Raw genomic sequence first — 26,016 nt, 5'->3', positions numbered from 1 at the left:
CACGTCAAAATTGGCCCTGTTCGACACTCGAGGTACCATACTGAAAGATCGATTTCGGCCAAAAAAATGCTCAAGTGGAACCCAAATATTTTACCGAGAATAAGTTTTTTAACAGTTTAGTTTTGTGAGTGAGTGAGTGTGGTTTTACGCCACTTTTGGAAATATTTGAGCAGTATCACGGGCGGGGGACACCAGATATGGGCTTCACACATGGGCTGTACACATGTGGGGAATCGAACCCGGGCTCTCGGCGTGACAAGCGAACGATTTAACCACAAGGCTACCCCGCCGCCCCTTGTAACATGTAAACTCCCTATACGGGCCTATGGAATTTTACAAGCTCAACGTTCAACACCTCAACGCTGCAGTATTTCAGTAAGGTCATGGAATGTCAGCTTGACTTGGGAAGAATATTGCAGATTTTAAACATTAACCGTGAGCACGGACATGGTGCGACTCAAGAACATGACGTAAAAGCAGATCCATCGACTTTCTCTTCTTACAGAAAACTCAGGAAGAATGGCGGAACGTGTTCTACGTCTGTGGGGGAGTCTGCATCCTTGGAACTTTGGTGTTTGGCACCCAGGCCAGGGGGGAGCTGCAGCCCTGGGCCGTGGAACAGGCGACGGTGGACGTGGAGGAGGGGGAGGGGCGGGATGTAACAGGGGGGGTGACCAATGATGTTGTTATCAACGGGAGGCCTAAAAACAACACGACATTCATGTCAACCAATCTATAAATGATGGTCCAATCAGCTACGGATTGGACATAACAGGATATTCCAGGACATTCTTCATCAACAGTTAGACCATTTCTACGACCTTAATCAATCTTCTATCATGATATAACATTTAAACTAAGTTTTCCTATAATAATTAGATCCACATGAAATGCTTTTATGAGTTATCATGGTGTAATATTTATACATCATTTCACATGATAATTGTTTAGCAAGTAATACATATCATCAGATAAAAATGTATATAAAATATCAGTAGTTTCAATTATAGCTTTTTAGATAGATGCTAGCCTAAGGTAACGAGAACACATCTCCTAGACATACTATTCAATATTTAACAAGCTGTGATAGTCTAAATCCACTCAGATACTGTTGTCATTGCTATAATTTTGTATAAAAAAGACCAACATTTCATATCAAAACATATTGGATATACATACAAAAGTCAGTGTACTCTTTCATACGAAAAAGAACACACATAATGCACAGTGTTATTGTTCAGAAATTAAATAAAATGTATTTATAAGTCAGCACAAAAGTTCATGACTACAGTACTTCTCACAATTACTCACGTCTCCACTGCGGCATCTCCGCAAAACTTTGGGGGAATTACCGCGGCATGTCTGGAGAATAACGACAATACGTTTCCGTAACGTGGTACCATTATGAAATACACGTGGTACATTTGCCTAATAACTGCTGTATTTTGATTACCTACCGTAACGTATCATTTTGCATCGCAAACGTTTCGCAGAAAAGAGCTCAGGATGTAAGCACCTGTGAGTACCACAGTTTATTAATTTACAAAGTGCTGTCAGGAGACGCCATGGAGGGGAAGATCAGCTTACCCAATGCATCACAGAACAAGCATCCACTGCCCGATGATGCATGGGATGCTGAAGGCCTACCCGGAATCTATACGGGTCTTGTTTTACTTATTTCCTTATACCACGTCATGCAATTTGAAAATGACACATTTCATGCTTGATCATAAAATAACCAAAGAAATCCAAATCGTAGGTAACATAAGCGTGAATTGATCGATTTAGTTGGTGTATCTTAAAAGGCTGTGACAATATATGGGTCATTCTCTAAAAAAGTTGCATTTCCTCTACAAATGAATTTTCTTGAAAACAACTCATAATTCTGTTTTCAGATTACTTGACAATGAAGTTATTTATCAGATGTATGCAATATTCTGATTAAATTACTGCTATAACCTTATGTTAGCCAGTAAAATACCTTAAATGTGCAGTATTGTGCAGAAATTTGTTGTCCACAAATAAAAAATTAAACTTTCTCAAATTGTCTAAAGTCTCTGGGAACAAATACTTTCCAAAGCCCTGGTGATTTATGTAGCATGACATCATGAAAGGATAATACATCAGCAGAAACCTGTTGGTTTTCCACTTGGATTCATTATTTATGGCAACAGTAATCTTGTCAAGAGTTACAGTCTCTGTCCTGTCACCAGATAGTACAAATACAAAAAATAATTGCACCTGTGATATCCCAGAAGGCTAAGGTCTTTGCAGGTCACTTCCTTTCCAGTACTATCATGTCACCATATGCTCGAGCATTTTACAGTGGTGAAGTGTCTTGAAAATAACTGGTAAGTGTTGTCTTTTGATGTGCACTTTTTGTATCTGTCTGTGCTGTCACCATAAATTTTGGATTCCGAAATTGTTATTTAAAAAATCAAATATAATGAGTATATCAGAATGGAACTCAAGCAGTGTGCTTTTTGTAGCTTTTAAAAAAAGTGACAGGACAGACATATTTAGGCGACAGCACAGACATAGAGTGTTCAATTAATGTTTCAACACATATATATTAAAAGACAAAGAAAACATGAATGGTAATTTATTTTGTATGGTTGCTTGTTGCATGAAAATCTGAATATTATTAACATTTGGGTCAATAAACACTGATTACACTGCACAGTAGATCTTTGGTAACAGCACAGACTTTAAATAGTGATAGCACGGGCACATATCAGTGACAGCAAAGACATTTTAGGATTTTTGTATCATTTTGACACAAATAAAGAACAGTTATTCATTTTGCTCGCCCTACTGTTGTGCATAATTAAGAAACGTAACATATTTAGCACCTCTAAAGGAAAGTAATGTTACATGATTACTTCAAACACCGTGTCTACGCGTGGGGGAAAGAGAGAAGTGGAGGTGTGTTCTGACAGAATGGAGTGTATGTGTGGGGGATAAAGAGAAGTGGAGGTGTGTGCTGACAGAGTGGAAAGTCTGATTCGGAGAAAGAGAGAAGAGGAGGTGTGTGCTGACAGAATGGAGATTCGGATTGGGGGAAAGAGAGAAGAGACGAGTGCTGACAGAATGTAGAGTCGGAGTGGGGGAAAGAGAGAAGTGGAGGTGTGTGCCGACAGAACGGAGAGTTGGAGAAAGAGAGAAGTGGAGGTGTGTGCTGACAGAATGGAGATTCGGAGTGGGGGGAAAGAGAGAAGTGGAGGTGTGTGCTGACAGAATGGAGATTCGGAGTGGGGGGAAAGAGAGAAGTGGAGGTGTGTGCTGACAGAATGAAGTGTATGAGTTGGTGAAAGTGAGAAGTGGAGGTGTGTGCTGACAAATTGGAAAGTCTGATACGGAGAAAGAGAGAAGAGGAGGTGTGTGCTGACAGAATGGAGATTCGGAGTGGGGGGAAAGAGAGAAGTGGAGGTGTGTGCCGACAGAACCGAAAGTCGGAGTGGGGGAAAGAGAGAAGAGGAGGTGTGTGCTGATAGAATGGAGTGTATGAGTTGGGGAAAGAGAGAAATGGAGGTGTGTGCTGACAGAATGGGTGAGGTGAAATGGGGTTTAACGTCGCGACCAAGATTATTGCACTTATATAGCGACGTGAATGCACATGTGTGTGTGTGTGGCTGCTTGTACTAGTCCGGACTGATGCCGATTTATAGTGCCAGCTCTCTGAGATACCATGCGGCAGTTTAACATGAATACCCCACTCAGACACAGTATACTGACTCCGAGCCGACCAGTCCTTGTTTTATCCCCTTAATGCCGAGCGCCAGACAGGGTAACAACAAGTACCATCTTTTAACGTCTTTTGGTATGACGCGGTCGGGGATCGAACCCCGGACCTTCCGCTCTCCGGGCGGACGCTCTACCACTAGAACATGGTTTGCTGACAGAATGGAGAGTCGGAGTGGGGGGAATGAGAGAAGTTGAGGTGTGTGCTGACAGAATGGAGAGTCGGAGTGGGGGAAAGAGAGAAGAGATGAGTGCTGACAGAATGGAGAGTCGGAGTGGGGGAAATAGAGAAGAGATGAGTGCTGACAGAATGGAGAGTCTGAATGATCATGATGATTGTGAGATTCACCAAAAGACACGTAAGGAAATGGTACAAAGTTCAGACGATGATAAGATGGAAAGTCAAAAGGCAATACACCAGCCAGTTGATACAAATGAATGCCTGGGGAAATATGTTGTCATTATGTATAACATATCATATCCTGATTATGTTGAAGAAAATAGAGCTAGGTGAAATTTTTGTGGAATGTATTCATAAAGTGGGAAAGTACAGGAATGCAAATCGTTTCGTCTGGCCAGGCAAACCTAAAGACAAATGCTGGTACCATTTTGAGGACATAGTTAGCTTGGTACCAGAGCCTTCCCAAATCTCACTGTCCTCTGACTATTACGATGTTGAGCCTTCTTTGTGGGAAGATATGTTGGAAACAATCCATGGCAAACAATAACCTGTGTTAAATGTGCACATGTATGAGGTCAAGAATGATTTACGGAATGTTGTCATATAATGCTATCATTTGGTAAAAGTGCAAATCTGTTATCAGACTTTGTCTGTGCTGTTACTGTTGAAGTTTTGAAAGTTGACATTTCTCATTTCCTTACAGATTTTTGCTTGGGGAATAAGCAACAATATCCTCAAGAAGTGCCATTAAGGTTGTTGGTATAGTTTCTGATCAAGTTCTATTTTTGAGATGAGCAATTCCACATAAGATTTGTTTATGAAGTTTTGATTGATTGATTGATTGATTGATTAGTAAAATGTTTTATAGGTGTTCGGGCAACTAGGCCCATTTACACCTTGCCCATGATAAAGGTTTGCTGAGTACCTGGATATTTTGTAAAGAATCAAAACTGCTACACGCTTTAATATAAGCGAGAATGACATTCTGAACATCATGGTGAACAATATTCCTAGAACATAAAATACCAGACAATGAGAAGTCAATATTGAGAACTGTTAGTGCCATTGCCTTACGCTGATTAACATACTTTTGGCAATGCAATAAAAAAAATGAACTACATTATCAAGCTGATTACACACTGTACAATGTGCAGAAATGTCTCTATTAATAACATTTAGATAAGCTCCAAGACCACAATGCCCAAGACGAAGTCTGGTTAAGAGAACCTCCTCTCTCCGATTATTTCTAGATATGTGTAATTTAGTGATTAGTGATCGATGCCAAAGAGATGACGTCCTTTTAAGGATGATGCCCATCTCTGCTGCCATTTTGTTTTAGCATGGGTCATACTGACGGTCCCTAACTCTGCAGGAGAAGGTAAAATTGTTTCATCCTGTTCATCACATTCTAGTGAAGCTTTTGCCAATTTATCCGCTTTCTCATTTCCAAGTAATCCAACATGAGCGGGGATCCATGAAAATTCAACATCTAACAGATCCTTACTTAAGTCATTATAAAGGACGAGAATAATGTTGATCAAGTCCTGCCTCGCTGAGGAAGAACCTACCCGAATTGCTTGTAATGCACTGACAGAGTCACTGAAAATTACCGCTGAAACAGGCCTTAAAAAAATTAATCCAATGCAATGCTTCAATGATTGCTCCTAGTTCAGCAGAAAATACTGATAAGTGATCAGCCAATCGGATAGAAAGTTCTCTCTGTTCATTAACGATGAATATACCAGCACCAACACGACCAGACACTGGGCACTTAGAGCCATTAGTGTAAATCTGCATAGCATTCAACCACTGTAGACTTCGGATATGTTCCTCAGCTATAGCTTTAACTCGAGGTGCTGGCTCACATTTATTTACCTGCTCCTGGACATCTAGATAAACTGATGCTAGTTTAAGCAACCATGGTGGCTATTCAGGCAGAACAGTAGGGTCATCTATTGCAACATCACGCACAGTATGATTGAAAGCTTTTCTCTGAGATCGCATCCCATAAGGCCCCATACCATTTTTCCAAGTGTCATGAAAATATTCTACCAGTCACACAGTTGACGTTGAGTGTTTTCTCCCAAAAGATTTCAATTTTAACATATATCTAACGTCTAACATTTCACGCCTGAGATCTAAAGGCATTTCACCTGATTCATAATCTTAGGGCTTTCGACTGAACAACATCAAGTCTTGCTTTTTGTGTAGAACATGTAGATCCATAGGCTTGACAACCGAATCAAGTCGAGATCTAATGAGGGCTCTATATAACATTAACAAACACTTCCTGTCTGCACCCAATTTGGTACTAGAAATACTTCTCAGAAGTTTCAGGGCTTTATTGCATTTCTGAATCAGATACTCCACATGTGGTTTCCAGGTGAGCCTCTTATCAAACCAGAGACCTAAAAACTTGACTTTATCGACAAACTCCAATTCAGAACCACACAAGACTAATTTTGAATTATGAGGAATCTTTTTCCGAGTAAAAATGATGGCAGGAGATTTAGAAGCTGAAATCTTAAAACCCCAATGTACACACCAATACTTTACAAGACAGAGAGATTGTTGAACGACTTTGAAGACAGTGTCAAAATAACCGGACATTTTCCACAACGCTCCATCATCTGCAAACTGTTTCAACCAGGAAATTAATATTCTCAAACAAACCATTTATCATGACATTAAATTATGTTGGGCTGATCACACTTCCTTGAGGTGTTCATTCTCTAAAATATAAATATCTGACAGTGACGTTCCATTGCGAACGTGTATAGTTCTACCCGTTAAGAAATATTTTATCCAATCAAGCATACGTCCACAAACTCCAATGTTATACAGTTTAATTACCAAACCTTCCCTCCACAACATGTCATATGCTTTTTCAATGTCCATGAAAACAGCCATTAAATATTCAGTGCTACCTAATGCCTTTTTAATTTCAGTTTCAAGTCGCACTAAATGATCAGCACAAGATCTATTTTTTCTAAATCCTGATTGAACTTCTGAAAACAGATTTTTCTTTTCCATGAAGTACACCATCAGGTTATTTACCATTCTCTCCATTTCTTTACACATGTTAGAGGTAAGAGCAATAGGTCTGTAGGATGTGGCTTCAGTAGGATCTTTACCAGGCTTCGGAATTGGAACTACTATTGCTTTGTTCCAAGAAGTCGGAAGTTTGTCTTCAAACCAAATATTATTGAACAATAAAAGCATGGTTTCAAGGCTGATAAGGGGAAGATGTTTAAACATATCAAAGCATAATGAATCATCTCCTGGAGAAGTATTTTTCCATCCAGAAATAGCATTCTTTAATTCCTGGAAACTAAATAATGAGTTGTAATCAGCAATATGATATGTTGGACAATGTAAGATGTCCGAGAATTCAAGTGTTTCTTTATAGCGGAGAAAATCTGAGTTAAAGTTATCTGTACTCGATACTTTTAGAAATGACTGAGCCAGTACATTACTCTTGTCTATACTTGTTGTTGCAGGCGTGACTTTACCAATAGACGGAATAGCACGATTGGACCTTGAACTACCAGAACTCGTTTCATTTTCCTCCATACCTGGGATAGAGGTGTATTGTTATTTATAGAACTGGTGTAATTTGACCAAGACAAACGTTTTGCTTCAATAACTGTTCGTTTCAGTAATGCGGAAGTGTGCCTATACTCAATTAAATCACACGGCAAAGCCGATCTTTCAAAAAATTTCTTTGCCCTCTTCCTGGCATCATGTGCTGAGTGATATTTATCCGTCCACCAACAAACAGGCGGTCTAAGCGGACGTTTACCAGAACTTCTGCCTATAAATCTATTGGCAGCATCAATAATGTTTGAGACAAAGCATTTGGAAAACTGCTCCATATCAATAGAGTTTATAGCAGGCGTGATTGTGTCAGAGCACAAAGCAGTAAATGCAGACCAGTCAGCTTTAGAGAAAATCCAACTCTGAGGTGTACCACTCAGTTTAGCGATTGGGTCAAGTTGAAGGCTAGTTAACACAGGATAATGATCACTACCAAATGAATCCTGCAAACACACTTCCCAATCACAATGTGGAGCCAGTTGTGGACTGACAATGGTCAAGTCCAGGGCCGAAAATGAAGCAGAAGCCAAGTCATACCGGGTCATAGAACCATCATTAAGAAGGTAAAGATTCTTTTCATCAAGTAGTGTCTCAATGGCTTTACCTCCAGCATCCAACTTACCAGCTCCCCACAATGGACTATGACTATTAAAATCACCACATACAACTGTAAGATTGTCTGACACGTTCAAAACAGAAATATAGTCATCATCGGTAGCAAGAGCATTATTATAGACATTAAAAATGGAGACTGATCTTTTACCATTCAAATGAATATTGACTGCATTCGCTTCTAATTGGGATGGTGGCAACGTAAGTGTCCTTTATGAGAATAGCACAACCACCTCCAAAACCAACCTGACGATCTTTATAAAACGGAATTGCTGTTTAGGATTCAGGAACGTCTCCTGAAGACATATAACATCAGGCATTTGATCAAGACTGTTAATAAAAACCTTGAATCCCGGACCATTAGCATTTACTGATCTATCATTCCACTGAAGGATCAAGAGAGCCATAATAAGGATTAAGACATTCATTGTTGACCCTTAACCATGCTCGTCAGATCATCCGGGGACAATTTTAACCCCAAGAGGGACTGGGCAGCTGATGCTATCGTCTGGAGACCATCAGACTTGAATGCACGAGTTGTGCCAAGATTAGCAACAATACAAATAACAAAGTTGAGAAAATCAACAGAAGATACATTGTTAAATAGAGATGATTCAGGCATGATGTCAACAACAGGATCAGTCTGACATTCAACTTCCAGAGTTTCAATCTGAGTACTAGCAGTCACCATGACTGGAGAAGACACAACATCAGAAATTGTAACAACCTGAGACAGTGGTTTAGCTGCAGAAGGTGGTTTAGGGACTGCTAGAACCTGAGCAACATCTAAATCTCCACGCACCTGTCGAACAGCTTGAGAATAAGACAACTTACCCTCAACTCGGACTTTCTGAATCTGGACAGCTTCCTGGTATTTAATGCAACCTTTTTTATGCCGCAGAGTGTGCACCACAACAGTTCTTACATTTAAGGGTACATACATTGCACTCCTCGTATTTGTGCTTCCCTCTACATTTAGCGCACACATGATGAGTGCTCCTACACTTAGCAGAGACATGCCCAAAGGACTGACACTTGAAGCATCGCAGAGCAGGAGGAACATTCATCGGGATTGGAAATATCTGGAAGAAAATGACAACATGATCTGGTAAAGACTGTCCAGTAAATGTAAGAACAGATTTGGTGTGAATTTTATCAGGCCCACGAGTTAGACGCACAGCAGAGCACATTAATGGTAACACAGGTTTTAACTCGTCCTCAAGTTCATTCATCTCAATATCTAGATCAATACCATAGATGACTCCACGTGTTCTCATTAAGGATTCAGGCTCATGAGTGGTGACAAAATGTTCATCAAGTTCTGTGACCTGCAAAAGTGTTTTGGCAGCCTCAACGGTTTTTGCTTTGACACTAACATCTCCCCTGGCCATCCGCTTAACACTGACTATTTCTGTAGTGATCTTAGCCAAGGCTTGAGCCAAAGCACGCTGTTACATAAGTTGACAGAGGGTCGTTGAACCATCATCATATTCATCTACATCGGCTTTGAAGATAACAGTGGTTGATTTGACCTGCGCTAGCTCATCAACAACAAAAGTAAGATCAGACCATGCAGTTGGAGGGACAGTATTTGGTTGCTTGTCAACACAGGCTTTTCTATAAGTACCATCTGGAATACTACCGATTCGCTTCCTCCCTGAAGCCACCACTTTAAATCCGTCCTCACATTCCATCCTGTTGTCAGCCAACTGACTGTAGCAATCAGCAAACACCGAATAGAAATTAAAGGTTCGAATGCACTCCAACACAAGAGAAATCAAAAGCCAAAAGAACCAAAGAGGAAGTATCATAAACAATCACGTGTTGTATAACACTGGACAAGTTGCTGAGAAGCAAAAGACGTCCGAACTCGACGGCAGTCAAGACCGAACTCTATGACTTTTTGCTTGTCTGTGCTGTTACCAAACCTCATGTTTTTATTTAACTAGTGTCTCATACAAAATACACCTAATTAACACTTTGATATGCACATTCAATGAGTTTCCTTCTTTTTGACTACCTTTGCTTCCTAAACACAGAACACAGAAATAGTTATTATTATCCCCCGCCTCGAAGTGGAAGGGGGATATAGGAATGGGTGCCGTCCGTCCGTCCTTCCGTCCTTCCGTCCGTCCGTCCGTCACATTTCGTTTCCGGAGCAGATCTTGAAAACCGTACTATATTTCTTCACCAAACTTGGCGCATAGATAGGTCTAGTTGTGAACTGGTGCCTTTGGATAGTTTTGGATTTTTAAAAAAAATATCTTTTTGAGTTTCCATGGCAGCGACTTTGATTTAGACTGAAAATGGCGGTAGTCCTCATTTCCGGAGCAGATCTTGAAAACCGTGTTATATTTCTTCACCAAACTTGGCACATAATGTCTTCTCACAGTATTGAATACATTTCCTTTCTTGTTGGTAAGTTCTGCATTGCTTGAGTGTATGTTCTTCCAAAAGTGTCATGGACACAGTTGTTGCATTCACTGACTAACTTCATGCAGAAACACAACTCATCACAAATACAACAGTGTAACTGATCTTAAACCTATTCAACTGTATAAACACTATATATTCTTGTCAACCATACTCTGTATTTCACTTGCTTGATAAGGGTGTCAGAACCTTCACCGAAACCATCGCTCCTAATTGTAATAAAGAAGTTTTCGTCCATATGTCTCATCCTTACTCATTACAAATTCAGTTACATATTCTATCATAAACTGCAGATCGAAAAACAACACAAGTAATAACTTTTTTTAGTGCTGCAATTAGGCCATTTACATTGCACACAACCCGACGTGTCATATTGGCGGGGGATGTGAGTATTTCATGCTTGTAGTTTTGGCAATTACAAACTATTTTGTCTTTCCTGTTACCATGTTGTCTGTCCTGTCCAAATATATTGATATAATGCATTCATAAAGTGAGTGTAATAACTATTATTACCTTATAGAATTATGGTAGTTCCATTTAAGTAGACACGTTTATCGTACATCTTTCTGCAAATAATTCCATTGTATGCATATATTTACAGTCTAATAATTTGGTAAACCCAATGAATGAAATTTTATAGCTGTTGGTATTTGAACTATGCCAAAATGCAACAACCATATCATAAATTTAATTCAATTTAGATTTATTTTCGGAGACAAAAACTGAATTTTATGCACGTTAACGGCACAGACATTTGGTACAGAGACGCCAAAAATAGTTTTCTGCAAAAAGGAAAATAAGACATATTAAGCCTGCATACTTTACACTTATATTCAGTAATTGTTATGTTATTTATCTGCTCAATGAAAACATTTCAAAAATGAATTCTGATTTGTTGTTTTATCATAGGCCAAAATGTTACCTTTTTAGAGAATGACCCACATAAGATTTTCATCTTCAAGTTCTAGTTACACTCAGGCACTGTTGTCAGTGTAATAAATTGTGTTAAAACATCAACATTTCATACAAAGCTATTGGATATGCATACAAATGTTGATGCACTCATTCATACAGAAAATACTGTTTTATTGTTCACAAATTAAATGAAACAGCACGTCATAAAGTCGCGCACAGAAATCCACCATTGCTCACAACTACTCACCTCCTTGCCGCGGTACAATCATTTGATATTGTGTGTCTCTTGGAGACATTTATATCAGATTTCCCAGACTTAAACTGGTTACCTGGTTACCAAATGTACTTTGCCCCAGCAGTTACAACATCATTGTCAGGTAGATGTTCTGGTGGTGTGTGTCTCTGCGTTAGGCAAGATGTTGTGAACATGTGCATTCACCTTAGCACCGACATAGAAAATTTCATATGTTTAAAATTTCCAAAATCTGTGTTTAATTTGAAATGTGATTTAATGTTGTTGTGTACATATGTCCCTCCGGCAGGTTCAACATTTTACAAAGGGAGAACTGATTCAGGTTGCCTTATTGATAAAGTGGAAGCTATTATATTGGAGCATTGGTCTGATTTCACTTCTTCACATGTGCTACTCTGTGGTGATTTTAATGCCCGCACAGGCAACGAAAATAATCCCATTTCTGAGGAAAGTGATGACTTTGGACATGATGATGTATACATTGATGTTGACAATGCCCCTGTTGAACAACGTGTATCTCACGATGGTACTATCAATAGATTCGGACGCATTTTATTGAATCTATGCTTTGTACTTCGTATGTTTATACTAAATGGGAGAGTTTATGGTGATAGTGCAGGCGAGGTTACTTTTGTAGGAGATACTGGTTCTAGTGTTGTTGATTATTTTATTGCATCTGCTGATTTTTTCCAGTATGTAGATATGTTAAAGGTTGGTGATCGATCAGATTCAGACCATTTCCCTCTTGAGTTATCCTGCAGGTTTCCTTGTAGCAATCGTGCCATACATAGTTTAGACTGTGAGGATGATGTCTCTATGAACAGTACATTTTCATGGAACGAATCGAAGAAAAGCATTTTTATCACAGCACTTAGATGGTCCTTGCATATTCATGAAAATTCCTTGATGGATAAAATTGAAGCTAATGTAGAGGAGGTGATTACATATTTGGTACAGTATGTTCTAGACTCGGCGTCCTGTATGAGGGAACAGATCAAATATGGTGAACATAAACACGATAAACCAAAGTTGAATATAGCATGTAGGGCAGCAAGATCTGAATCAAGGAAGGCTCTCAGAAGGTGTAGGTGTTGTCGCAGTGAATACAACCGACAACGCTACTGTAAACTGAGAAATGTGTATAAAAACTTTTGTAGAAAGTTCAAATATGATCTTAAATTTTCACGGCTAGTCCGACTAAACAGCACTTTACACAGTCCGAAATTATTTTGGAATACTATACGTTCTCTTCAGAGACATCCTACCCCCAAAGGATCTATATCCCAAACAGAATGGTTACATCATTTCAAGAAGTTATTCTCAAAAGATGATTCGATATATTTGGTAGACAATGAGTTCTTTGAACGTGATGATGATGGCGTCAGTGAAATTCTTAATGATGTTGACATGCTTCTGTTGGAATCGTCTATCACGGAAACGGAAATATTTAATGCTATATCTCACCTTAAAACAGGTAAATCTGCTGGGATTGATTGTGTTATAGCTGAAATGCTCAAGTACTCACTACCTGATACTATGCCTTTTCTGGTTAAATGTTTCAATCGGATTTTTGATACAGGTATTTTTCCTTCTATCTGGTCAAAATCTATTATTATTCCGTTATTCAAGAATGGAAACGTAAACAATCCTGACAATTATGGGGTTATATCTCTCACGAGTATCCTTAGTAAAGCATTTACATCTATCATCAATAATAGATTAACACAGTGGTCAAATATGAGAGATTTGATCCCTGAAACACAAGCGGGATTTAGAAAGGACTATTCGACTTTTGACCACATATTTACTTTGTATGCAGTCATTGAGAAATATTTATCGTACAGGAAACGTAAGTTGTATGTGGCCTTTGTTGATTTTAAAAAGGCATTTGATTCTGTAAATAGAGCTTATTTGTGGAGGTGTTTGAAAAATAAGGGTTTAGGAGGCAAAATGCTTGTCATTATTAAATCAATGTATGCAAATGTAAAATCATATGTTCGCTGTGGTGATATTAAGAGTGACTTTTTTGATTGTCCGATAGGTTTACGTCAAGGATGTGTTTTAAGTCCTATACTTTTCTCATTTTTTATAAATGAGTTATATGTTGATATCATACAGTCTGGTAGACATGGCGTCCAGCTCTCCCCTGATGTAATAGAACTTTTCATGCTACTTTTTGCAGATGATGTGATTTTGATGTCTAGTACTATTATTGGTCTACAGAAGCAGCTTAACATACTTTCGGAATATTCAGATAAATGGAAACTTAGTGTTAATCTTGATAAAACAAATATTGTTATATTTCGTAGAGGTGGTCGAGTGGCCACAAGAGAGAAATGGTTTTTTAAAGGTACATGTATTAATGTTGTGCATGAATACAAATACCTTGGCATATTGTTTACCCATACACTGAATCTGAATAAGTCAGTAATTAATCTCACAAACAGAGCAAAGAAAGCTCTGTTACAAGTCCACTTTGTTATGTCTAAGCTCGGAGTTATTTCACCAAAAATGTATTTTAAATTATTTGATTCTCAAATACAACCTATTTTACTATACGGGTCTGAGATATGGGGTTGTAAAGAGTTCTATACAATTGAAAAGGTTCATCTCCTCGCTTGTAAAAAGTTTTTGAATGTTGGTATGTCAACACCAAGTAATATGGTTTATGGAGAATGCGGGAGATTCCCATTGTACATTGGATCTTACACTCGTTGTTTGAAGTATTGGTGTAAAATAATAATAATGCCTGAACACCGTTTACCCAAGAAAGCCTACAACATGCTCGTACACCTCGACAATCTTGGAAAGAACACATGGGCTTCTTGTATTCGTACATTGCTTTTTACATATGGCTTTGGTTTCATTTGGCTGTCCCAGACAATTGGTAATGCAAATGCTTTCATTAAGTACTTTCGCATGCGTGCCATTGACATGTTTCATCAGAAATGGCATTCAGATATTTATGAAAGTTCAAGATATGATACTTATCGCCAATTCAAGTCATTGCTTGAACCAGAATCCTATTTATCAAATTTACGGTACAGGAATTCTCGTAACACGCTTATTCGTTTTAGACTTGGCCTGAATGATCTAAAAATTAACACAGGGAGATTTTCATCTATTGAGAAATCGATACGATTATGGCCATTTTGTGACATTGTTGTCGAAGATGAATACCATTTCATGTTTATTTGCCCTATATACGAAAATCTAAGAGACAAGTACTTACCGCAGTGGTCTCTATCTCATTTTAATGCTAAAAGATTGTCTTCATTACTGTCTTGCAAGGATCTTATAACACAACATCAACTGGCTTTGTACATACATAATGCTTTTTTGTTACGAAGTGAATTGTTACCTTGACTTTGTATTTTATAAAATATGTTATGTAACTCCGTTGTATATGGGCCTGTGGCCTTTCATACAATAAAGAATTGAATTGAACTGAACTCCGCAAAAGTTTGGGGGAATTACCGCGGCATGATTCATGATTGTGGAATTCCCACAATACGTTTTGCATAATCAATATCGTACCTTTATGGAATAATCATGGAATATTTGCCTAATTATCGGGGTATTTTGCAAAAAGGAGCATACGAGGTAAGCACTTGAAAGCAGTAAAGTACATTCATAGAGCATTAAAACATTAATTAATGTAATGTGAACTTCTAAAAAGGGGGCGCAATGGAGGGGAAGATCAGCTTACCAACTGCATCTCAGAACAACCATCCATTGTCCGATGATGCAGAACACTCGAACCGTAAGTATGCGAAATAAGGGATTGGCCATTTGATATTGTTGGAGGCATGGGACGTTTAAAGAAAGTTGGAGCCTTTGAGCAGACAATCACGTTTATATCTTCAACATAAGTGAAAGCGTTGCCTTCCTTTTATTTTGTGTGGAGATGGGAAAGTAGTTTTAGAATTGCTGTTTATTTACCAACATCTGATTGTTTGTTGGTTTGTTCGTTGGTATATTGTTGTTTAACCCTGCACTCAGAAATAGCCAACAAAATAACGGCGGTCTGTAAATAATAATCTTCTGATTGAATCGATATGAACATCGATCTTCGCTATTTGGATATGGTGACATGCATCAACCAAGTCAGCGAGCTTGACCTACCGATCCAGTTAGTCGCCTCTTACGGTGGGGTTATTTGATCGCGTCCAGGATTATTGCACTTATGCGACAATCATAGTCGCCTCTTTCGACAAGCATAGTCGCCTCTTACTGCAAGAATGGGTTGCTGAAGACATATTATACCCAGTAGCCCATAATGTAATGTCTGTTATGTATGGCACACAACGTTTCTGTTTTCAGATTCGATATGCTGTTCCCAAAGACTGATTGTGGTATTAATGGGATTTCTCGGGGGAGTTATGCTTGAGACCAACAGGTCAAATCTCAGCGTGGCCATCGTGTGCATGGTCAACGATACCACCGGCAACTACATCAACGGTACAAAGACAACACAAACACAATCAGAGGTACATTCTCACTTTAGACTGATGCTTAGTCTCTGAAAATATATATTTTTAATAAAAACAAACAACTACATTTAAACTGGAAAGGTGTCCCAGTGTAATGGGAGTTTCAGAACCTCCGGAAAATTGTTCATTTCGACTTAAAGCATTAGAGTTTAGTGTCACTTTCTAGATTGCGATCAACATGCACGTGAAAAACATTTACTGTGTTGTCACGCCATCAATCATCTCTCGTCAGACCCTGTCGTTAAAACATAACAATGTTAATGTAGACACTAAACAACGTTTACCAAGGATTCTTGTTTGGTCAAAATAGATTGTTTCTTTGTTTGGCTATTGTAAAAAGTCGCACATTATATTCCAGCTAGAGGACTGCTACTGCTGCCTGTAAATATATTAGTCTGGACCAGGCAGACAAGTGGTTGATATTAAGAGCACATTTCAGGGTACAGTGACACAATCATCCATGCCTGACCACGCAGTCCATAAAATCGCCCCGCACGATACACAAACGTTACTTTGGAACAATTCTGACCCAGAATCCGACGGGTTGCCCAACTAGAAGTGTGTAGAAGACATGTAACTGCGAACTTATTCAGTACTTAATAAATGAAACGTTAACAACAAGTAAAGACGTTGGGATTAATAAATACATAACTTCAAACAATTTCATATTTCTCTAACGTCAGAACTTGACAGGTTTTTGTACATTACGTTCGTTCATGAGTGAGTGAGTTGGGTTTAACGCCGCTTTTAACAGTATTCCAGTTATATCACGGCGTGTCAGCTTAATGTGGGAGGAAAGCCCGAAGTGATGCAGGTCTCAGACGTTTACCACTTCGGTGAAACCAACGAGCACGGGTATGGTGCTGACAAACCTAGAAACATAATGGGAGCGAACCAGGATTCGAACCCACAATCATAGGTTTCTGGCGTGCCCAAGGGACGTAACTCTGCACAGCGAATCGCGGCGCCTTAGACGACTGTCATTGTCATTGTCAATCTGCTACTAATAAGAACATGTCATGCATATATACCTCTCATCACTTGATTGTTATCACTCCAGCTTGAAAACGGGGAAAGAATCTACACCGAAACGTCGCAATATGCAATAAACCAGAAGCTGTACGTTTTCGTACTAACTCACCAACTACTAGAATGCCAATTAATAATTGGTGATTTCTCTAACTAATGTTGAGACACAAACTGTATTTCTAGAATGCGGAGTTCTACTGGTCCAAGGGAGAACAGTCTGGAATTCTCAGCGCGTATTTCTATGGTTACATGGTAACACAGCTTCCATCTGGAATACTGGCCGCGAAATATGGCGGGAAGTACGTCATGTTTATTGGGATGCTGATTGGCTCGACCGCCTCATTGCTTCTACCAATCGGCGCCCGGACGTCCATCTATCTGGTGTATGCACTGAGGGTGATTCTTGGGCTGGGCATGGTAGGTGGAAAGACGTAGTTTTGACTGGATTAGGAAGACACACAAGAGGAGTGTTCTATGAGTGAGTGAGTTAAAATTTAACGTCGCATCGGTATATTTCAGCCACACAGCGACGCGTGTTTCATGTGGCAGTGTCGAACAATATATACCCATGCATGTTTCAGTTTTTCTGACAGCCTGACAAAAAGGTTTGCTGTTAACCTTTTGATGATGATGTAGTATTCCAATGAAAGTGTTGATAGTTATGATGGTTACCTCATCTCCAACGTGGCCCTTAAAACACAATGAAATCTTTTCGCAATTTCAATGTATGTGTTTTCGATATACACCATGTATTATACGTTTTCGTTAGGAATTTTGCACGTTTTCAAATAACAAAAAACCGAAAATACAAAAGAAAATGTGTATCTTAAAACGTCTTTAAGTGAGTGATTAAGTGAGTTGGGTTTAACGCCGCTTTTAACAGTATTCCAGTTATATCACGGCGTGTCGGCTTAATGTGGGAGGAAAGCCCGAAGTGATGCATGTCTCAGACGTTTACCACTTTGGTGAAATCCACGAGCACGGGTATGGTGCTGACAAACCTAGGAGTCAAATAAAACAAAAAATACCCCAACAAAACAACTGCATATTGATAAAATCTACTTAAACACAAACATTACACACAGATAAGGGTACGTTGAATCACCGAGATGTCAAGCTAGAAACATGGAAAATACAACCATCACGCAAAATATATTATTTTAAATTGGTAAGACGTCCCAGATAAAACAAAGATAATTCATTCCGAAGGTCCAACAAGTATGGACAAATGTAAGATCTGGCAATCTCGACCTTTGAAAGTTTTAAAAAAGTGCGAGAATGTAATATCATGAGAAATTCAGTAAAATGACGTGTTAGGATTGTTTGACGATATTAGAATTAAAAATAAATAAATCTCATCATGATTTAGACGTTTCAAAAATTTGAAAACGAATGTTCAAAATAAACCGTCACTAGACTTTGCCTTTTCTGTTGCACTCTCCCCAGGGAGTCTATAACCCGACTATGCAGGCCATTATTGGTAGATGGGCGCCGCCATTGGAGAGAACCATACTTACAGCTATCTGCTATTCAGGTCAGTGCGAGTTGTCATTGATGATGACATACACGTTGTTAATTAAAATTCACATAAAACTGAGAAGAAAAGTCAAATTGTAACACATGTTCAAACAGCTATTTCCCAAAAGCCACCAGACAAAAAGATTTAAGATTTCCAATAGTAATTGCAATAGGAGTGAAACCTGGTATGTTTAACGATACCCTAGCATTACCACTGAGAAAATAATCGAGGTTATCTCCCATATATTCAGTGTGTCCGAGATAGGTTAAACGCTGCATTGAGTAGTATTTAAGGAAATACGACGTGTCAGCTTTATGCGGGAGGAAAGCCCGGAGTAAACATGTTTGAGCAGGAAGATGGTGATGATCATCATCATGATGGCCAATCTTGGATTTGAACCCACGAAGGCACTCCTTAGCTGATCAACTCCACCCAGCGAATTGCATTGCGGTGACTTTAACGAATGGAACATTTGTGCACCGGCTGGGATAGGATATGCTCTGATCACACAAAGATCATTACTGGGAATTTCCATGAAAAATTACATATTCATGTAATAATAATATTAATAATAATAATAATAATAATAATAATAATAATAATAATAATAATAATACAATTGTGAATTTTAAAATAAATATTGAAAACTGTTTTATTTCTACCTTCCAGGATTTTCGTTTGGAATCATAGCCACGTTCACAATATCAGGATATATGTGCATCTATGGTTTCGATCATGGCTGGGGGTCCATTTTCTATGTTCCAGGTAATCATATGAGAGAGAGAGAGAGAGAGAGAGAGAGAGAGAGAGAGAGAGAGAGAGAGAGAGAGAGACACGCCTAAGACCTACAACACTTGAAATACTGTTAAAGTGTAAAGGTGCCATTACATGGACTGACGTTTTGACTCGGGATCATGGTGGTCGACCCATGATGCATCATCCGTGACTAATCTCTTTTTGAATTTGACAAAATCCTTCTCAATTAGCTCTAAATTTTCTCTGGCAATGTCAGTTCTATTTTCCTTAAAATCATAATTTAGAAACTTTGGCACCCAACAAGCTGATATCTTATTCATCTGTAAATGTTCATGAATAATATTTTCAATGTATCCATGGCTTAGACCTGTGTCTTCCTCAAGTTCGGCTATGGTAATACGTCTATCTGACAGTATAAGTTTTTATATCTCCTTGATTGAATCTTCATCATCAGCTTTAAACATAGCTGCACAACGTTTAAAAGTAGAATAGCTGGGGAACCTATCCACATGCACTTGTGACATGCGGTCATGAATTTCTTGGGGATACATTTCTCTTAAGTCAAAAACTTGATGACTGCTCGGTACTCGTTCTTTTCCATTCCTGTGTCCATTTGGACCCCCGTCACGTTCAACTGGCTGTCACCAACATTCAAACGGCCTCAACAGACCAAATACACTTGCAATGAACTACTCAAACAACGTACTAAATTGACTAGTTCACTTTGTTATGGCTTGGAACCTTTTGACCAGCTCTCGTATATGTGCTCCTATACATTTACAGTTAAACCCTGAGAAACACGACCCCGGTAATGCGGAAACCAACATTTCGAACGTCAACAGTTTGAACGTCAGGAACTGTCAAAAGTATTCCTTGACACTGATTTGTTAACCCGAAAACTGATTACTCCGGATGGTGTCAGTGGGAACTGTATTGTCCGACTTCAAAGGGGTTTCACTTTAAATGTGGAGACAACTGTACTGGTACACGTCCTTGTATTGTGTGATAACCTTCATGATATAATGTAGATAATACACGTTTATCTGTCGTGTACGTGTCTGTGTCTACAGGAGCTATATCGATGTTATGGTGCTGCCTGTGGTGTATAACGATCGCCAGCACACCGGCTCAGCATCCTCGAATCTCGAAGAGGGAGCGGAACTACATTATTCATGGAATAGGGGAGACATCGCAGGTTTTTAATGTTTATCTCATTGTTTATTTATCACTCCTCGTCGTGTTTATTCTTATATACTGATGAGTGTCGACTTCATAACTGAAACAAAAAGTTAACCCAGAAATCTAGTGTTTGAATTTGAGTGTGAAACCAAGAAATTACAACGAAATGTTATACAATTAACAATTGTGTTATTAATTTAACTAGGTTTACAAATTAATACAAAATAATTCCTCATCTTATTTATTTTTATCCACAAGAAAGTATTCACCTGTGAACATTCCTTGCATTCAATGGTCTTCAGTAGGTTTATATTATTTATGTCGGCAGAGTTTAGTTTTCAACACATAAATGTATTCATTTGTTACATTATCTAACTTTATGATGGCCTCAAACAGGGTTTATGTTTATGCGCATATTTAATTTATTTTATCAATCCTCTTAATAACTATGTTCCATCAAATTAATGACTTTATTATTAGTTCCTTTATTCAGAATGAACAAACCGTTAAATCCTTTATTAGCAGACTTACAAAACGCCATGGGCGGCCATTTTGACGTCTCCCGCGTTTCGGGCGTTTGTAGTCGGACATGTGTGTTTCGCCTGGCTCGTGTACACTCTGACGACCAATACACCTACGTTTTTCAAGGAGGTTCTGAACTTTGATATAGCAGAGGTATGTACATTTTCGTGTGCCCGTCTGTTAATTTATTGGGTAACACCACGCTCAGCTGTATCAGACCGGCTGTAAATAATCGAAAGTGGACGAAAGCAAAAAACTGGTTGATATTATTTGCAACTTCAAAAGCTGTCGGTGTCGGTTGACAAGCACACAACCAAATCTGACAAACGTTATATATGGGATAACACTTTCTTTGTAAAGTACAGATTCTTGTATTTTTTAAACCGAGTCCCGTCCGGATTTCGAAACCACACTGGGTTTGTTACATTTGGCCACTTTCTAAATGGCATCCGAATAAGTTTAGACGCCTCTAATGAGCAGCAGAGAGATGGGGATTGACTGACAAACAACATGCAAACTATATTTGAAGACATTTGGTTTTATAGAATATACCTTTAAATGGCTAAACTTGTTTTTCACAAACAACATTTCCATTCTATAAGTAGTCTTTATTTTTCGGAAATCACATGGCATGAACACAGAAAATAATGCCATTTGATGAACATTGACTGGAACCATTATGGTAGATTTGTAGCTTTCTGTGAAAACTTCATCCGAATTTGCGTGCAACGTTTTTATTGTGTTATTGTGGTTATAACAGGCTGATGTATTAATAAGAGAGAGATGCGTATACCATTCTCTCCACCTAGAACGGGTTGTTGTCCGCCGTCCCCTCTACCAGCCAGACTGTTTTTGGGCTGCTGGCCGGTCAGGTATCAGACTATCTCCGGTCAAGGAAATACCTCAGCACAACGGCCACTCGGCGGATATTTCAGAGTATTGGTAAGTGAGTATGGTTTTAATTCCTTTCTTTTTTGCCCAATTCAAGCAATATCTAGCTGCGATAACAGATCATGGGTTTCCATTTGGGAATCGAACCCGGGCTTTACGCTTTTACCGCTAGTCTACCCCATCACTCTACCGGTCAGTATTATGTTTAGTGTGTGGTCTGTTTGGAAATTATAGGGGTAAAAAAATGAAACTGAAACAAACTGTATACTTTTTATTGGGAGGGCGGGCGTAAAAATTCAATCATTAAAAATCTTTCAGAGTGAGTGAGTGAGTGAGTGATTAGGCTATTAGCAATATTCCAGCAATATCACAGCGGGGGACACCAGAAATGGGCTTCACACGATCATCTTTCAGAAGCTTCTCTTCAAAGAGGAAACGGCTCAGAGACCTGATATTCCAATTGGACATATGCCACGACAGTGGGTTTCACTTCAAAATTAATGTTAAGCATTGTTTAATCATGTTAAGAGAGAATTACTGTGTCGATAGGAGAAGACGTTGGAACACTTCCATGAGCAAACATCATACGATAAAATTGGCTTGTCGCCGCCTTGCAAAACCGATACAAGTGGGCTCGTCGGGACTCCACAATGTCATTACGTCACAATGTTTGATGTGACGTCACTTGCACGTCACGTCATAAATGATCCTGCTTTCAGTCACCGTACTGACAGGCGGTCACAGTATAGATGTATTTTTTACCGAAAATAAGTCTTACTGTAAGTGAATCTGTAATGATAAAGTTGTTACATTTTGGGGTATATGGGATTTTACAAGTTGAACATGTACACACCTCGACCCATCAGTGGAGAACCTTCACATTTAGATCCTAAATCCCGAACAGCCGGGAAGTCATCATCCAAGAAAGTAATAGTCCTGTTCACTTTAGAAAGTTACTATTTTAATTGCAGCATTCCTTGGGGCAGGTGCGTGTCTGGTTGGCACAGGCTTTATGGACGCTGAGAGGCGATATGTTGCAGTATTTCTGTTAGCAGCTGCAATGGCATTCATGGGATTGGCGACAGCCGGAGTGCTGGTCAACACCGCCGACTTTGCTCCAAGGCAGGTGAATTCTGTGGGAAAAGCCCCCGGAAATTGTCATAACTAATGCTTGTTTTACATACACATCTTAATAATAATAATGATAATAATAATAAGAAGAAGAAGAAGAAGAAGAATTTTGTGTCCCTTTTGACACAAATGTGATTGATAAGATTCAGGAAAACATGGCAAATATGCGGACTTCGAACGCTTTCAAAGTACTAAGTTGTCCGACTCCCCATTGTCTCGGTGCCTTGGGTTTGGAACCTCCCAATCTGTTGAATGACATTGGGAGAGTATCCGGGTTTGCTACCAGGAATACAGCCCTTCTGCAGTCTTTAGGAGTCTTCACATTCTCCGAAAAGTTCTGGGTGGGCTTGACTAGGCAGCGCTTCCTTGAAGAAGTCCCATTCGCTGTCTGGGCTGCGTGTAGAGGAGGCAAGGGCCCTGAGCTGATAATGAGCCTAACCAATCTGAGCCAGGATCACCCAAACCCAAAACTTCTATCGCGAAACTCTCCATGCGCAATGCATGCTGGAAGTGCGCATGCGCCATCGCATTGAAGAACGTTAAAAGGAGATCAGGAAGTGGTTTTAGGCGAGCTTCAAACGGTAAAGAGCTTGGAGACTGTCTCAATTGTGGAGGGTGTTTCAACACAATAATACTGATCTTATAAGAATGATCTTAAAGGTGGTACTCTTTGCTGACTTCAGCTTTTTACAAATCGGCTTTGAAATGCATACTCAATTTATTCACTTAACTATTATTTAATAACAGGCAGCTTTTGAGACATTTTCATGTTACAGATAACGCAAGACTATTTATAAATAAGCGAGCTTTTCTATATCGACCCGTAAAATAATAATTCTTCGTCAAAGAAATGAAAGGATTCAAATTATGAACATGGATTTTTCGTTTCAGATACGCTGGAATATTGTTCGGTATTTCTAACACTGTTGCAACAACACCAGGGATGTTAGCACCTCTCCTTGCCGGCATCCTAACACCGAATGTAAGTGTGTGAGTGAGTTGGATTTAACGCAGATTTGCACATTATTTTACTGTTAGCTTGCAGTGAGCGTAACGCTAAAGGTTTATCCTAGTGGACGCTATTTAGGCTATTTACATATCATGTACGTTACAAAGAGCTCACTGTGGGAAATGTATTATTGTTTTAAAGTTAAATAATCTATCTACCTGACTGGCCAGGCCAGGCCAGTCGCGGTCTTGTAATTAAACAGTATGCAAACCGGATGGCCGACCATTACGGATATCATGACGTTTTTGCTTGTCACGTCAAAATTGGCCCTGTTCGACATTCGAAGTACCATACTGAAAGATCATTTCGGCCAGAATAATGCTCAAGTGGAACACAAATATTTCACGGAAAATAAGTTTTTGTAACAGTTTAGTTTTGTGAGTAAGTGTGGTTTTACCCCTTTTGGGCAATATTTGAGTAGTATCACGGATGGGGGACACCAGACATGGGCTTCACACATGGGCTGTACACATGTGGGGAATCGAACCCGGGCTTTCGGCGTGACAAGCGAACGATTTAACCACAAGGCTACCCCACCGCCCCTTGTAACGTGTAATCTCCCTATACGGGCCTGTTGAATTTTACAAGTTCAACGTTCAACACCTCGACGCTACAGTATTTCAGTAAGATCATGGAATGTCAGCTTGACTTGGGAAGAATATTGCAGATTTTAAACATTAACCGTGAGCACGGACATGGTGCGACTCAAGAACATGACGTAAAAGCAGATCCATCGACTTTCTCTTCTTACAGAAAACTCAGGAAGAATGGCGGAACGTGTTCTACGTCTGTGGGGGAGTCTGCATCCTTGGAACTTTGGTGTTTGGCACCCAGGCCCGGGGGGAGCTGCAGCCCTGGGCCGTGGAACAGGCGACGGTGGACGTGGGGGAGGGGCAGGATGTACCTGGGGGGTTGACCAATGATGCTGTTGTCAACGGGAGGCTTGAGAAGAACACTACATTCATGTCAACCCATCTATAAATGATTGTCCAATCAGCAGTGGATTGGACATTCCAGGACATTCTTCGTCCACAGTTAGACCCTTTCTACTAACTTAGTCAATCTTCACTCAGCTGTGGTTTGGACATTACAGGGGATTACAGGACATTCTCCGTCCACAGTTAGACCCTTTCTACTACCTACATCAATCTTCAGTCAGCTGTGGTTTGGACATTCCAGGACATTCTTCGTCCACATTTAGACCCTTTCTACTACCTACATCAATCTTCACTCAGCTGTGGTTTGGACATTCCAGGAAATTCTTCGTCCACAGTAAGACCCTTTTTACTACCTAAATCAATCTTCACTCAGCTGTGGTTTGGGTATTACAGGACATTTTTCGTCCACAGTTAGATCCTTTCTACTACCTAAATCAATCTTCACTCAGCTGTGGTTTGGACATTCCAGGACATTCTTCGTCCACAGTTAGACCCTTTCTACTACCTAAATCAATCTTCACTCAGCTCGGGTTTGGACATTCCAGGACAGTCTTCGTCCACTGTTAGACCCTTTCTACAGCATACATCAACCTCAGCTCGTCGGGAATGTTTCGAGATGTAACCTGAAGTTGTTTAGGTTTTTCAAACATTTTTTATTCCATTTCAATACTATACAGAGAATATATTAAAGACGGTTTGGCATAACAGCATGTGATTTTAATTGAATTGTACATGGTTGAGGGCATACAGGGGATATGTGGGTATAAATATTTGTATAATGCCCAATTGTAATAAAGAAGTTGCTCATCCATAACAA

The 26,016-nt window shown here is 39.4% G+C and overlaps 2 protein-coding genes across 3 annotated transcripts in view; both read left to right on the top strand.

Moving 5' to 3' along the window:
• LOC124124481 (uncharacterized transporter slc-17.2-like) overlaps positions 1-739 on the top strand; it is a 14,278-nt gene extending 13,539 nt beyond the window's left edge. The window contains exon 13 of the mRNA XM_048394843.1: positions 506-739. Within this exon, the coding sequence (XP_048250800.1) occupies positions 506-739 (234 nt within the window). The remainder of the gene's footprint in view (positions 1-505) is intronic.
• On the top strand, positions 669-26,016 carry LOC124124482 (uncharacterized transporter slc-17.2-like). 2 transcript variants are annotated; one of them, XM_046487661.2, is made up of 12 exons: positions 669-2,351; positions 15,412-15,495; positions 16,056-16,222; positions 17,438-17,671; positions 18,701-18,788; positions 19,443-19,538; positions 20,600-20,724; positions 21,231-21,383; positions 22,040-22,172; positions 23,093-23,243; positions 24,144-24,234; positions 25,015-26,016. In XM_046487661.2, the coding sequence occupies exons 2-12, from the start codon at positions 15,420-15,422 to the stop codon at positions 25,240-25,242; spliced, it is 1,542 nt and encodes a 513-aa protein (XP_046343617.2). In that variant the 5' UTR covers positions 669-2,351; positions 15,412-15,419; the 3' UTR covers positions 25,243-26,016. The 2 variants fall into 2 exon arrangements, with proteins under 2 accessions (XP_046343617.2, XP_048250213.1); XM_048394256.1 differs by lacking the exon at positions 669-2,351 and adding an exon at positions 5,165-5,300.

This window comes from Haliotis rufescens, unplaced genomic scaffold (genome assembly GCF_023055435.1).
Source record: "Haliotis rufescens isolate VD_foot unplaced genomic scaffold, xgHalRufe1.0.p SCAF_13, whole genome shotgun sequence".
NCBI classification, from domain to species: domain Eukaryota; kingdom Metazoa; phylum Mollusca; class Gastropoda; order Lepetellida; family Haliotidae; genus Haliotis; species Haliotis rufescens.
The sequence above is the reverse complement of the archived record's forward strand: the minus strand, read 5'-3'. Positions and strand labels throughout refer to the sequence as shown.

Coding starts and splice junctions, on each gene's coding strand:
- LOC124124482 (XM_046487661.2), top strand. CDS start 15,420: ATGGAGGGGAAGATCAGCTTACCAACTGCATCTCAGAACAACCATCCA. Junction 23,244..24,143: donor ACCGCCGACTTTGCTCCAAG/GCAGGTGAATTC, acceptor TTTTCGTTTCAG/ATACGCTGGAATATTGTTCG. Junction 24,235..25,014: donor CCGGCATCCTAACACCGAAT/GTAAGTGTGTGA, acceptor CTCTTCTTACAG/AAAACTCAGGAAGAATGGCG.